At 35.8% G+C, this 14,425-nt stretch overlaps 2 protein-coding genes across 2 annotated transcripts in view; one reads left to right on the top strand and one right to left on the bottom strand.

Moving 5' to 3' along the window:
* Nucleotides 1–424: 424 nt before the first annotated feature.
* LOC116112456 (transcription factor bHLH137-like) lies at nt 425–2,699 on the bottom strand. The gene is made up of 8 exons (XM_031398595.1): nt 2,149–2,699; nt 1,837–2,025; nt 1,590–1,655; nt 1,372–1,440; nt 1,152–1,235; nt 854–1,036; nt 591–716; nt 425–480 (listed from the first exon to the last, which is right to left on the bottom strand). The coding sequence occupies exons 1-7, from the start codon at nt 2,533–2,535 to the stop codon at nt 624–626; spliced, it is 1,071 nt and encodes a 356-aa protein (XP_031254455.1). The 5' UTR covers nt 2,536–2,699; the 3' UTR covers nt 425–480; nt 591–623.
* Nucleotides 2,700–11,192: 8,493 nt separating this feature from the next.
* The window catches only part of LOC116112334 (poly(A) polymerase I-like), an 8,653-nt gene continuing 5,420 nt past the window's right edge, over nt 11,193–14,425 (top strand). The window contains exons 1-9 of the mRNA XM_031398486.1: nt 11,193–11,237; nt 11,435–11,518; nt 11,754–11,887; nt 12,045–12,117; nt 12,207–12,252; nt 12,401–12,510; nt 12,613–12,720; nt 12,800–12,859; nt 13,169–13,230. Of these exons, the coding sequence (XP_031254346.1) occupies nt 11,193–11,237; nt 11,435–11,518; nt 11,754–11,887; nt 12,045–12,117; nt 12,207–12,252; nt 12,401–12,510; nt 12,613–12,720; nt 12,800–12,859; nt 13,169–13,230 (722 nt within the window). The remainder of the gene's footprint in view (nt 11,238–11,434; nt 11,519–11,753; nt 11,888–12,044; nt 12,118–12,206; nt 12,253–12,400; nt 12,511–12,612; nt 12,721–12,799; nt 12,860–13,168; nt 13,231–14,425) is intronic.

Here is a 14,425-nt window from a genome sequence, read left to right as displayed (position 1 = left end):
GTAAAAGAGATAACGGTAAAAATAACTGTAATAACTGTAACAATAAGAGACTAGCGTCTAGCTATTGTTTTATATTATATATAAATATTATATTTTACATGAAATAAGTGTCCGGATTTAACAACAAAAGGCTCTAGGAATTTGTGCATGAGCTACTTTTTGGAGTCAAAATGGACAGGAACAAGGGATCTGCTAAAAGATCTGGTCTTATTTGGTCGGTTATATGTGTCGTTGTTGTTCTTTCTTTATCATCCATTGATGTTGCTGCCCTTTTATTATTCACGTTCAGATGCCGCTTTACTCTATTCGAACCAGAGCTTTAATTTTCCTGGTGAAGAACCCCTCTCCATTGGAACTTATGCTTGAAAAATAAGCTTTCCGTCGATTGTTTTTCATTCCTCGGTGCTCTTTCATTTTTATTTTATTTTTTTTTAATTTCCTTTTTCCGGTTTCGGTTAGGCTATGAAATCTCCCGGCAAGCTGGAAAAAGATAAATCCATGAGAAAAAGCACAAGGTAAGCTAAAATAATACAAATAATAAGCATTATAATTGACTCTATTCTAACAAGAGACAGGACATGAGGGCTTACCAAGATGTTTGTTGGGCAGCTCAATGTCAAACATTAATGGAAAGAACACAAGTTGTTGGTGAACCCATATGGATTAAGAAACCTTTGTTTTTGGCCCTCCACATCCCAAAATAGACCGCCATTATCCTGAAAATGACTTATTTGTCACACAACACTCATATATATGATTTATTTTTTAATTTACTGAATTTTAAGGGGTAGATCCAGTGGATGGAATTGGTCTAAAATGGCTCACATACGTCTCTAATAAAATAAATATAAACCTGAGAGAAGGCATTTGGCCTTTGGCCTTGTTGAAGTAATAGTGAAGCCGCTGCACTGTCGAGAACAGGATAGTTATCAGGTGTGGCATAAGTGGTGGTTGTATCAGCAAAAGTTGTGACCTGGGCAGGGCACGGGCTGCATTGTGGCATGGATGACATTGGTGAAGAAATGGCATTCAATCTCTGCATATATATTAATTCATGACAGAGACAAAGATCTCATTAGCTTTTAGTATTGCATTAATAATATTGATGGTTCTAAATAGACTACAGAAATATCTTTTTTCTTTTTAATTACCTCTGGTCTGCCCATGAATGCATCTAGGTCCATTCCAAAATCATAGAACATGGGATTCACTGAAGCAAGTTTCATTGACAGAAACTGAAAAAGACAAAAAGAAATACATTTTAGTTGAATCATGCGTAGCAAAAGCAAGCAAATAAACAATTAATTTCATATTATAACATGTTTATCTTAATAGTACATAACACACACACATATATATATATATATATACCTCCACTTGATTCTGCAGGGACTGCACATAATTGATTATTTCATCCAACATGAGGGCCTTTCCAGTTACCTATTTTCAAGCCAAACCACATGAAGGTTGTCAGAAATATATATATATATATATATACACATCACTTAAAACAGTGAGGAGGAAATTTTGCATCATTCATTTAAAAGAGACACAGTGAAGTCACAGAACTGTAGTGATCATGAACTTACCTTGTCACAGCCAGGCACAAGTTTTTGCAATATTTTCATCCTCTCACTAATTTTCTCTCTTCTCACCTGTGACCAATAATGAGAACTAGTATGAATAAACATGGAAAAAGTTGACGTAATAGCATCTAGTTAGGTAGGCATAACCAAAAATTAGAGACAAAGGAAACATATTATTAGTTTGGTGGGGGTAAAATGGGAAGGTTGAGATTTAAAATGATAGAAACGTTGGGTCTCCATTAGCCAGTACCCTTTCAGCTAAGCTGTGGCTGTCTGTTGCTTGACCCCTCCTGGCTCTAACATGAATATAACCAGTGGGTGGTTGTTCATCAGAAATTTTCTTCTTTTCTTTCTTTTCAGCTTTAGGTTTCTTATCTTCTTCAACTTTCTGGGTATCTTTGCACTTCTTTTGCTTCTTGCTTTTCACTTCGCTTGCATCCTAATAAAATAGACCACAAAAATCAGAACCATATACAAATCAATATTATAAACAGAAAGGGCAAGACATCAAAAAATCTGAAAAATAAAACACTCTATATAATGTTATATTCTATAATCTAACCTTAGATTGAGCAGAATTTGGAGAAGAACCATTTCTGTTCTTCCTCTTCTTGTCCATGTGAGCCAGAGTCTGAGTGACCTGCTCACCACTTTCAAGCCTATCCACAACAGTGGAGGAGTCTGTGCTTTGTTTTCTGGTCACAGAAGGCTCATTATCACTAAGAGCAACCTTTGAACTGTAATCAAGACAGCTAGTTTCATGAACTCTAGCATCAAGAGGAATGTCCTGAAGAGGCTTGGGTGGGTAAAACTGAGAGAATAAATTGGAATTATCAATATCATTATTTTCTTCCTCTATATATCCAGACACCTTAATAGGATTAGTATTTGGCAAGAAACCAGAGTCAAGAAGAAAAGGATGGCGGTGTTGGTATGAAAAGGCTGCCATTTTTTTAGAGCTTTGGAAGTAAAAAAAAAAAAAAAAATGCTAGTTTCAAGAAAAGTGAGTGGGCCTGTAACAAAACTATGAGGCTTCAGGTTTATATAAAGATCGGGAGGAGAGAGAACAAACAAACTAGCCTCTTAAAAAAAGAAAATGTTAAACTCATTTCCATGCAAAGTTTCAGTACATTTGACTGGTCTTATCTCAATTCTCTCTCTGTGTGTGAACCCATGAATTAGATTAACATGAATATTTCCAGACTTTTTTTATTTTTTTTTTAATTACTTGATGAATATAAATAATGCAATTTCCTATTATATATTAGTAATGACTAATGAGCAACTAAAAAACAAACAAGTCTGCTTTCATTTATTTATTTTACTGTGGATTTCATTTAAGATAAAAGTAGTGTCAGTGATTCAGAATTTCAGGGATACATATATACTACGTATGCTCTGTATATGATGATAGTGATTTGGCATCCTTGTATTTTCAAAAGTACTTTTGCTCACAGAAATTAACACTATCTCGTTTAAGCTACTTTTCAGCGTCTAATCATCATCATCAACCAGATAGTTTGGACTTTCCATTGCACTTAATTCAGCCCCTGCTGGTGCTCTGTTCATCACTGTCAAATTTTAATGTCTTTGTAATTGTTAAGCTCCACCTTATTATCTCGAAATTGTTACTAATCCAAAGAGTTTTGATCTAGTTTAAGAGAGTTAACGAATTTTCCCCATCCAAATAATGATTTAATGACATTTTTCCAACTATAAACTTTTAAAGGAAACTTGATCTAGGTTATTGAGACTTTTGAAGAGAAGAGGTCGATGAGTCATTGGGTGGTAGAATGTTAGATTTTAGTGATTAGAATTAATTACAATTTGACTTGAGAGAGACGGTTGTGTAAGCCCTAATTACTCAATTGTCGGCGATTGACAAAGTCGACAGGAGTAAGATTTGAGTGGTTTTGATAAGTGATGATTGAGGAAGAGATTAATGATGGTGTGGGGTCACAATGATATCGGAATCGGAAAAATGATTATAACTTTGAGTAATAAAATGATATTTTAAAAATTTATAGATAAAAAAATTGTCAATAAGATATTATTTGAGTGGGAATAAGAAAAGGAAAGAAATTTGGACTGAGTGAGACTTTGAAAGTCCCAATTCGTAGCATCCTGTTTTCATATATTTTGATAATGTTAATCAAAAGTGTAATACCTAACGAATTTGAAAGAGTTTCATATTGGATGATATTTAGTCAGCTCCCAACAAATTAAGAGAAAGGATATAGTTAATTGGGGCTGCCATAATTCAAAGCGGGCGATGGGTATCATAATCAAAGGACAAAGTCACTGTCAAGAGCTCAGAGCAATAATTTCGCAGAAGTAAAAAAGACTGATGTGTGAAGCAGTAGTAATAGAACTTTATTATTACCATTACCAATTGCAATTAATGAACCGTGACTTGATACGGATAATATTTAACATAAACGAAGCAGTTGGTGAATGGTGAGTGAAGTAGCCGTTTGAAAGGAGATTAAAACAAATATGTACACTATTTTAGTGCATAAAGTAGAAGGAATCGAATATACATATACGGCCTGCCTGAGACAGATCCAATTCGATTCATGACGGATCAGGCCCCATTTTGAGGCAGTCGACCCATATTTACAAACAAAACAAGATTATTCATCTAATATTGACTAGAAAATTGAACGGTGGTTGAAACTTGAAACTAGTACATCCATAGTAAAGACAGGAACTCCAGTTTAAACTGGGGAAATACACAAAAATTAAGTGTTTTTCTGGACGGAATCACTCTATAGCTACATTTATGAATCCAGTTGTCTAGCAAATTAGTAGTCGAAGAATAGGTCAAATAAAAAACATGACAACTGCATGTTGCTTTTTATCATATAATTATTGAAATATGAAACTTGGATGTCTCCTCATGATCATGACAAAAGTAAACACATGGAAAGATGACAAAATAATGGGAAAGACAAGTGCAGTAACAGTGGTGACCATAACACATTTTTTGTGATAGCCCTCCATCAAATTGGTGGAAGAATAAATAAGGAAGCGCCGTCCAATTCAATGGCTTCAATTATATTCATGATTATCTATAGGTTCAACTTGTGTATCGATGGTGGATAATTACATATTCATTTGTTCTCTTTTGCCATCAAAATCAACAGACCAGACTCATTAAGAAAAAGAAACAAAAGTTAAATCATTATTACAGCAGGCCGCACCCGTATAAGATAAGAATATATAGCTTCGTTTAGTTAGTTTCATTGTTGTTTTATATATTTATAGAAGTAGTAGATTATTGGCTACCTTACCATTACCGACTTTTCATGCAGCGAGTTCCTTTCAACTATTCTAGTAACATATGCGAGGTTTTTCTCACTGTACTGTTTTGGATCACTTATACACAGCTAGCGGCAGATGCGCCATTAATTTGGGTCTCGGTTCCCCTAATTGTTCTTAAATGGGGTAGAGCCTTTAATTCATATACCACATAATTGAAATCTCTTTTCTCCGGATAATGACAATATTTAGACAGGATCTACCTTGCGATAAGATTCGATCAATTAATTCTAATTGTAATTGGTGCATTGCATTCGCACCCAATTATATAATTAATACTAAACTCTTAGCAAATATTTTCCTTCACTTTTGGTGAAGAGCAATATATATGCAAAAGCACAAGTCGCTTTTACTTTTCCTTATTGAAAAACAAAAGCAATTAAAGCAACCCTCATGCATTTTTTCAGCATTATTCATTCAATTGTATAACCTGCTCAGAAGCAAGCTAAATGTTCTGTGTCAAGTCAACTGCAGGAACGATCGATCTTAAATTCATAATAAGGCCCCACCGAATCAAACTAGTTACGTAGTTGCCAGATAATCTATAGCAATTCAACACTAGGGTTCTTGCGCAGACGAAGTAATTAATCAAAGGCAAAAACTGATCAATTCATAACTGTACCATACAAAACTTGAAGTATTTATTTCTGTTGTTAATAAAGCCTAAATATCAATCTATCTTTAATACTCACACACAGAATCAAACAAGAACAAATTAAATACGATTTTACCGTGGTTCACTTGTTCAAAGATCGAACAAGCTACGTTCACGTTGAGCTTTAGAATACTGAGGCTTGTTGCACTAGGATTATCAAGAGTTTACAAAGTACAAACACACTTGAACAATAGCAAAAACCGCTCTCTACAGATCGATCACTCAATACAATCACCACAACCCTTTAGTCCTAAGAGAAACCTATCCTAGCTTCTCTACCCTTGAAGGAAACACAACCATCTACATGAGAATTAACAAAACACACCAAGGATTACAAGATTTGAGAGTGAACCAAAGAACCCTAGAAGAGAAAGCTTTTTTTTCTTGATCACGAAAGAGAGAGCTGTTGTTTGAAAGGTGAATAGTCCCACGTTTATATACCGTTGACTGTTAGGTGAAGTCTCAGCCTTTAGATCAATCACAAATTGATGGTTAGGATTGCAAATAATAAAGGAACAAAATGGCAGTGTTTGATGGCTTCACAATTAACAATCTCCACCTTGAAGCCAGCAAAATCCCTTATGAGCAGTATTATAATAGTGCAACAAACATCTCAAGTATTCCTTCTCAACTCTAATTGATTACCTTATGTGTAACAAGTCCAAGCAGTGCTTGAACTTGGTGGCAGTCACAATCTTTGTCCCCATATCGGCTGGATTCTCTTCAATTTGCACCTTTTTCAAATCCAATATTCCTCTTGAGATAAGATCTCTATCAAAATGGTACCTGACATCTACGTGCTTGGTTCTCTCATGGTACGCCGGATTCTTACTGAGGTGGATGGCACTTTAACTGTCAGAATATACAGTAACATTTTCAGGATCCCTCGAAGCCATAGTGCTTCCTTGAATGCATCCGTGACAGCCACGTATTCAGCCTTGATTGTAGACAATGCAACCAACGGTTGTAATTGAGATTTCTAGCTCACATGCACAGTTCCCTCCAAGTGTGAAATAGTAGGATGTAGTAGATTTCCTTGTGTCTCTATCCCCTGCAAAGTCAGAATCTACATACCCAACAAGATCAAGTGTAGCATTCTTTTCATAGTAAAGCAGCCGAATGTGTACAGTAGTATTAATGTATCTTAACAGCCATTTTAGTGAAACCCAATGGTCAATTCCAGGATTTGACATATATCTACTCAGTAGAGATATTGCAAATGAAAGATCAGGCCTCGTACTAATCACAACATACATAATAAATCCTATTACATTAGCATATGGGATGTTTTCCATTTTTACATTTCAGTCTCTGTTTTGGGACACTGCAATTTACTAAGGACAAAATAACTTGCTAATGACATGCTAACAATTTTAGATTCAGCCATTACAAACTTAGAGGTAAGTTTCTGTAAGTAAGACATTTGGTGTAGTCTTAATTGATTAAGTTTCCTATTTCTCTCTATCACCATACCTAATATTTTCTTTGCACAACCCAAGTCTTTCATATCAAATTCAACACTCAATTTTGATTTTAATTCATCTATCTTTGACTTCGACTTACTAATTAGCAACATGTCATCAACATATAAAAGTAAATATATAGGCATGTTATCAATGGATGCAAAGTAAAAACAGTTGTCATACTCACTCTTAGTGAATCCAGCCCTCACAATAAGGAGTCGAACCTCTTATACCATTGCCTAGGAGATTGTTTCAAGCCATACAAGGATTTATGCAACAAACAAACATAATCAGGCGAGTTTTTGTCTCTAAAGCTAGTAGGTTGACTCATGAAGATTTCTTCTTCTAACTCACTATGCAAAAAGGCAGTTTTAACGTCTAACTGTTCTAACTCTAAGTCAAGGTGAGCAACAATTGATAACATTAATCTAATTGTCTTAAACTTAACTAATGGAGAGAATACTTCATTAAAATCAATACTTGCTCTCTGTGTGTAGCCTTTTGCTACTAACCTGGCCTTGTATGTTAGAGGATCGGACTAGTTTGTTCCTTTTTCACTTTGAACAGCCACCTACACTACACCACTTTCTGGTCTTAGGCTTTTGGAACAAGGACAGGTTTTGTTCAGCTTTAAGGACTCCATTTCTTCCTTCATGACAGCAAGCCACTTCTTGTTGTCCTTGGAGTTGATTGCTTCTTCATAAGTGTCAGGTTCAACTTTCTGTATCTCTACTCCAGCAACTAGGGCAGTGTATATCAGGTCTACATAGCTGTATCTGATGGGGATTCTGATTCTATCTCGTGCCAATTGGTACTGGGCAAGATCATCCAGTTGAGCCTCCTCACCATTTCCTGTCAATTCTTCTTCAACATCTTGATCATGGTCAACAGCAGCTGGTTCCTGATTTGGTTCAGTTTCTTCATTTGGGCTAGTCAGATCAATGTATCTTGCCGCCTCCACCTCAATTTGGGTGTTGTTACCTTGAGTTTGTTCCTGAGAATCAGTGTTGGAGATACCTGCAATATGGTTAGTAGTTTTGCAAGGGAATATGCTCTCATTGAAGACTACATCTCTGCTAATTATTACTCTTACCCCCTGCACATCTTTTTCCCAAAGTTTGTAACCTTTGGTCCTTTCTTGGTACTCTAAGAATACACATCTAAGAGACCTAGGTTTTAACTTCCCATCATTTGTGTGTGCATAGGCTACACACCCAAAAACTGTCAAGTGGCTAAGGCTAGGCTTCCTTCTTGATCACTTTTCTTCAGGGCATTTGAACTCTATTGAACTAGATGAACTCCTATTAACTAGGTAGGCCACAATGGTCAAGGCTTCCCCCCAAAAGGTTTTTGGCAGTCTTGAAGTAAATAGAAGACACCTCACCTTTTCTAACAATGTCCTATTCATCCTCTCAGCAACACCATTTTGCTGAGGGGTTTTTCTGACAGTCCTATGCTTAAGAATCCCTTGGTCACTACAATATTTGTAGAACTCAAAGTTGCAAAACTCCAGTCCATTATCAATCCTAAGGGCCTTCACTCTCTTATCAGTTTGGTTCTCTACCAGGACTTTCCAGGTTTTAAACTTAGCTAAGGCTTCATCCTTGGACTTCAGGAGGTATACTCATACCTTTCTGCTATAGTCATCTACAATGGATATGAAGTAAGTATTCCCACCATGAGACCTAACTCTCTCAGTACCCCACAAGTCAGAATGTAAATACTCTAAATAGTTAGAAGCTAGATGAGTTCCTTTTGGGAAACTCGATCTGTGCTACTTGCCAAGAATGCAGGTTTCACAAAACTCTAATTCATAAATATTATCATTCCCAAAATACCCCTATTGTTTGGGAGTGCTCATTCCTTTCTAGCCTATATGACCCATTCTCAGGTGTCATTTCTCTACAGCAGACATGTTAGTAAAGAAAAGTGCAGTATTAAAGGTATCAAGATAAGAGTAACCATGTAGTATGTACAAACCATTTTTTATAGTCCTTTTAAGCAGTATATTATTGTCTTTGTACACTACTGTACACCCATTTTGTGCCTTATAGCAGCAACCAGCCTTATCTGGAGTACCCAGAGAGATTACATTCCACTTTAATTCAGGTATGTATCTAACCTTAGTCAGTTTTATTACCTTCCCATTAACCAATTTAATCATTACACTTCCAATTCCTAGTACCTTTTAGGAGTGATTGTTTCCCGTAAAAATAGTTTCTTGTTTATCCTCTTTAAAATCTTGGAACCAACCTTTATTAGGACTCATATCAAAGGACACCCTGAATCTAGTACCCATTCCCTAATACTATCAGAATTGGATATTGTGAGTGCTTCAGAAATCTCAATGTTGTTACTAGAACTTGCTAAATTGCTTTCAGTATTGGTTTGTTTCTGTTTTTTAATCCACTCATAGCAATTTTTCTTTAGGTGCCCTATTTTATTGCAATGAAAACACTTTCTTGTTTCCCCTTTAGGCCTACTGCTATCCTTACCCTTCTTCTTACCCTTAAAACCAGAGTTATACTATGGGCCTTTTCCTGCCTCCTTTCCTAATTAACCTAAATCTATCTTGCCCTTTACAAACATGTTGTTCCCATTTCTCTTCTGAGTCTTTAATTCTAATTCCCTAGATTTCAACCCAGCAACAATTAAATCAACACTAGGAACAGTTCCAGTATATTGTAATGCATTTTTCACCACTAAATATTCATCAGGCTACGAATTTAACAAGATCATAGCTAAGATAGAATCTCCTAATTCTTGGTCAGTGCCTTTTAGTATCAATGTCATTTTCAGGAATTCATCTAGGTTATCATCTAAAGATTTAGCAAGATCCATTTTATATGAAAACAGAGAACCTTTTAGAAACACAAGATTAGGAGTAGATTGTAATGAGTATAAGGTTTCAAGTTTATCCCACAAGGCGATTGGGGGTTCCAGACCATCTACCTTCTTCAGTACACTATCTGATAGGTATATGATGATAAGGTTATATGTTTCCTCATCCATCTCAGCCTTCTTATTCAGCCTTTCCTTAGGCCATTTTGTGGCATCTTTCTCCAATACAATGCCCACCTTGTTGTGTGACAGTAGGGCTTTCATTTTCTTCTTCCAGCTATTGAAATTTATCTTCCCATCATACTGGGAGATTTCCATGTGTGTGGTAATCATGTTGTGGTTTCAAACGTAGACCTAGTAATCAAAGATTGATTTCTGATTCTTGGACCCTAAAACACAAAATTGATCTCAAATTCTTGCAAGTAGATTGATAAATTAATGATTTAGGAACCTTAAACTACCCAAGATGTGACAAATCAATAAACCCCCAATTTTTTACAAACCCTAATTTCAAGAAACTTCCAATTCAAGAAACCCTAGAGATTTGGCAGCCCTAAAACTCAAGCTCTGATACCACTGTTGTTAATAAAGCCTAAATATCAATCTATCTTTAACACTCACACATAGAATCAAACAAGAACAAATCAAACACGATTTTATCGTGGTTCACTTGTTCAAGATTGAACAAGCTACGTCTACGTTGAGCTCCAAAATACAGAGACTCACTGCAATAGGATTATCAAGAGTTTACAAAGTACAAACACACTTGAACAATAGCAAAAACCCCTCTCTATAGATCGATCACTCAATACAATCACCACAACCCTTTAGTCCTAAGAGAAACCTATCCTAGCTTCTCTATCCTTGAAGGAAACACAACCTTCTACCTGCAAATTAATAGATCGCACCAAGGATTACAAGATTTGAGACTGAACTGAAGAACCCTAGAAGAGAAAGCTTTTTTTTCTTGATCACAAAAGAGAGAGCTGTTGTTTGAAAGGTGAATAATCCCACGTTTATATACCATTGACTGTTAGGTGAAGACTCGGCCATTGGATCGTTCACAAATTGATGGTTAGGATTGCAAATAATAAAGGAACAAAACGGCGGCGTTTGATGGCTTCACAATTAACAATTTCTTTTCAGCTATCATTTGCATCATAAACTAAATGTCATAAGAATCANTTTCTTAACTATATTTTTGTTGATTCTGTGTAAGTGGTCAATTTCATAGAAATTGTAATAAATGCACTAATCAGAATTGAAGAAACAAAAAGGAGCAAAGAGAAAACTTATAAGCTTAATTTCTGAACTTATCATACTGGCATGATTTATTGCTATGAAATACTGAGATGGGAAATTTTGAATAAGGTGGATAGGCTATGACATTTTGAAGTTGTAAGTCTATCACAAAACTCTTATAGAAGAGTTGAATAAGTTTCATTTATGGCTATCTAGAAGGGTGGTGATTCTGGAAACTTTGAATCTCCATCAGTTTTGCACTGTGATTATAGACTTTTGCATTTTGGCTTCTAACTTACCATACTGAAATTTTACCCAACTTGCAGGTGATGAGGGCATTTTCACGGTGTGCGATAGTTGGTAAAAGGTTTCCTATTTGTCATGTCCACCTTGGGGATATTATTGTGGAGGTTTGTTTTGTGAATTTACATATCTTCTATTCAATATTAAGATTCATATGTGGAAATTTCTTTAATTAATAACTCATACTGTTTTCTACCTCGTTAAGGATGTTGCTGCAGTGAAATTTTGTCAAAGTTTTCATTTTTCCAATTTTTTAAATACATCAGAGCTACAAGTGAAATTTGATCTCAGTTTTCATTTTTCCGTTTCTGAAAAAGCATTTTAATGTTTTTTACAAATTAGGTTTCAAGTTTTAGCACAAGTGGACGGAAATTCGGTAGGGACTTCAGTTATGAATTTGAGAGACCTAGTGGCTGTGATGAGAAGGATTATATTCGGTGGAGGAATTGTATGCAGCGGGACTTTACAATTAACGGGTTCTTTATATGACCCCTATATCTTGAAGTTATTTGTTCCAACCTTTTAGAGTAGGAAGGCTTTGAATCTGTTCCAACATATGTCGTACATTGAAATTTTAGCAGTTGTAGTGGCCTTCTTTTACATTCTTTTAACATACTTTTTTCCTTTTTGCAGCTTGATGTTTGATCCATATGCAAAAATGGTGTATGACTACATCGGAGGAATTGAAGACATAAGAAAAGCTAAAGTGTGCTTGTGTTTCATTACAGCTGTTTCTTGAGTTGCTGAAGACTTGTTATTATGCACATTGTCCTCATTTGTCTTATATGATTGCAGGTACGAACTGTTATTTCTGCAAATACTTCTTTTCAGGATGATTGTGGTAAGTTTTTGTTTGCAGTTTCTTTAATTAGTTTGACCTTATTAGACTAACATTGTTAATTTAGTTTACACAGCCTCTGGCACATGGAGTCAATTTCAACTTCTCATGCCAACCAGGCAAACTTTGTCTAACTCCATGTTCTTTACAGCACGCATTTTGCGGGCATTAAGAATCGGCGCCCGTTTAGGATTTCGCTTTTCAAAGGAAACTTCTCATTTTATCAAACATCTATCCTCATCAATTTTAAAGCTTGATAGGGTAATTAAATAACCTTCTCCACGATTACAGTTTCATGTATTTAAGTGTTTGAGTGGCATCAAAATGTTTCTTGCTGGCTGATATCTCATTGAAAATGTCCAGGGAAGGCTTCTGATGGAAATGAACTACATGCTAGCATATGGTTCTGCTGAAGCTTCTTTGAGGTTATTATGGAAATTTGGACTTCTGGAAATACTTCTACCCCTTCAGGTTCATATTTGATAATTCAGTTTTGCCTATTTGTTTGTTGGTCATGGTTCTAGAGGACTGAGACAACTTTGTGTGACAGGCATCATATTTTGTCCAGCATGGTTTTCGGAGACGTGACAAGAGATCTAATATGCTTCTGGTAATTTTAGTAAACATTATGTTGATTTGTTGTTTTTTGCTTATTTTTAACATTTGGTTTAAAGGCTGTACAGCTGATGATTTTTTTTTTGTCTCGACCTGAACTTTTAATTTGTTGATATTAAACATATTTCCCATTCAAGTACTGGTGAATATTGTAACAAAGGCATGCCCTACTTTTCTTCATCTGGGAAATCTTGTGCCTGAGCTACGAATACTGCTGTGATCTTTACACAATGCTTTCAGGTGTAATGTATTTGATCTTTCTAATCATGTCAGAATTTCTAATATTCTGGTCTTCCGTTTGCAGTCACTGTTCTCTAACTTGGATAAGCTTCTGGCACCTGACAGGCCATGCCACAGTAGCTTATGGTAAGATTAAAATCAACTAGGAACTGCTGAAATGTTATTTTAAATCAGTATTATGTTATTCATATGCCATAAAGTAACATAGACCTGTTGGGTGGCTTAAATACTTGCATTGTTGCTTTATTTGACCAGTTTCGCTGGAGCCCTTCTCACATAGCATATTTCTGCTAGGTTTCAAAAATACAGAGTTTGTGAGGAGAAGACTTTGATTTTTTTTATCTATTACTGGCTGGGCATAAATAGCCACTATACAAAGCTTTAGATCCTATAGTTTAGGACTAATTGACTAACTATAAGGAAACTATAGCTATCGAGATACAATCACATATTTACAGGGATTTTATTAATTCTAGTCTATCTGTACAGCTAGCAGTAGAGACAAATTAGGGCCTTGAATATTGGAGAACCAACTTGGAGATAATTACTTCTGATTGTCAACACTCCCCCTCAAGTTGGTGCGTAGATATCGCTCATGCCACAGTCATTAAATGCTTGGTTTGACATTGCCTTGGTCAACACATTAGCAAGCTGGTCTTGAGATCGAACATGAGGAACTTCAATCAATTTTTCTTCCAGTTTCTCCTTGATAAAATGTTTATCAACCTCAACATGTTTAGTTCGATCATGTTGGACAGGATTATGGGCAATATCACACGATGCCTTGTAATCACAATATAATTTCATAGGGCTGACTTGCTTAATATGTAAATCTTGCATCAGATTTCTAATCCACAACAATTCGCATATTGCCTTAGCCATTCCTCTGTATTCAGCTTCAACACTGGATCTAGTAGCTACCTCCTGTTTTTTACTTTGCCAAGTAACCAAATTTTCTCCTACAAACGTGAAATAGCCATATATAGAACGTCTATGTTGAATTGACCCAGCCCAATCAGCATCTGTATAGCCGTTAATATCCAAATTAATTGTCTCCTTTTGTGAATAAAATTCCATTTCTTGGAGATGACTTCAAGTAGCATAAGATACGGATGATAGCATTCATATGTTCTTCGCTTGGGGAGTGCATGAATTGACTAACCACACTCAGCGCATAAGCTAAATCAGGCCGAGTATGGGCAAGATACATTAATCTTCCAACCAGCCTTTGATAGCGTTCCCTGTTAGCAGGAACTTGATTTGAATGCACACATAGTTTCAGATTTTCTTCCATAGGAGTGCTAGCTGGACTACATGCTCT

The sequence above is a fragment of the Pistacia vera genome, unplaced genomic scaffold (genome assembly GCF_008641045.1).
Source record: "Pistacia vera cultivar Batoury unplaced genomic scaffold, PisVer_v2 Contig120, whole genome shotgun sequence".
Taxonomy (NCBI): domain Eukaryota; kingdom Viridiplantae; phylum Streptophyta; class Magnoliopsida; order Sapindales; family Anacardiaceae; genus Pistacia; species Pistacia vera.
Note: the sequence above shows the minus strand (reverse complement) of the source record. Positions and strands in the feature narration are given on the sequence as shown.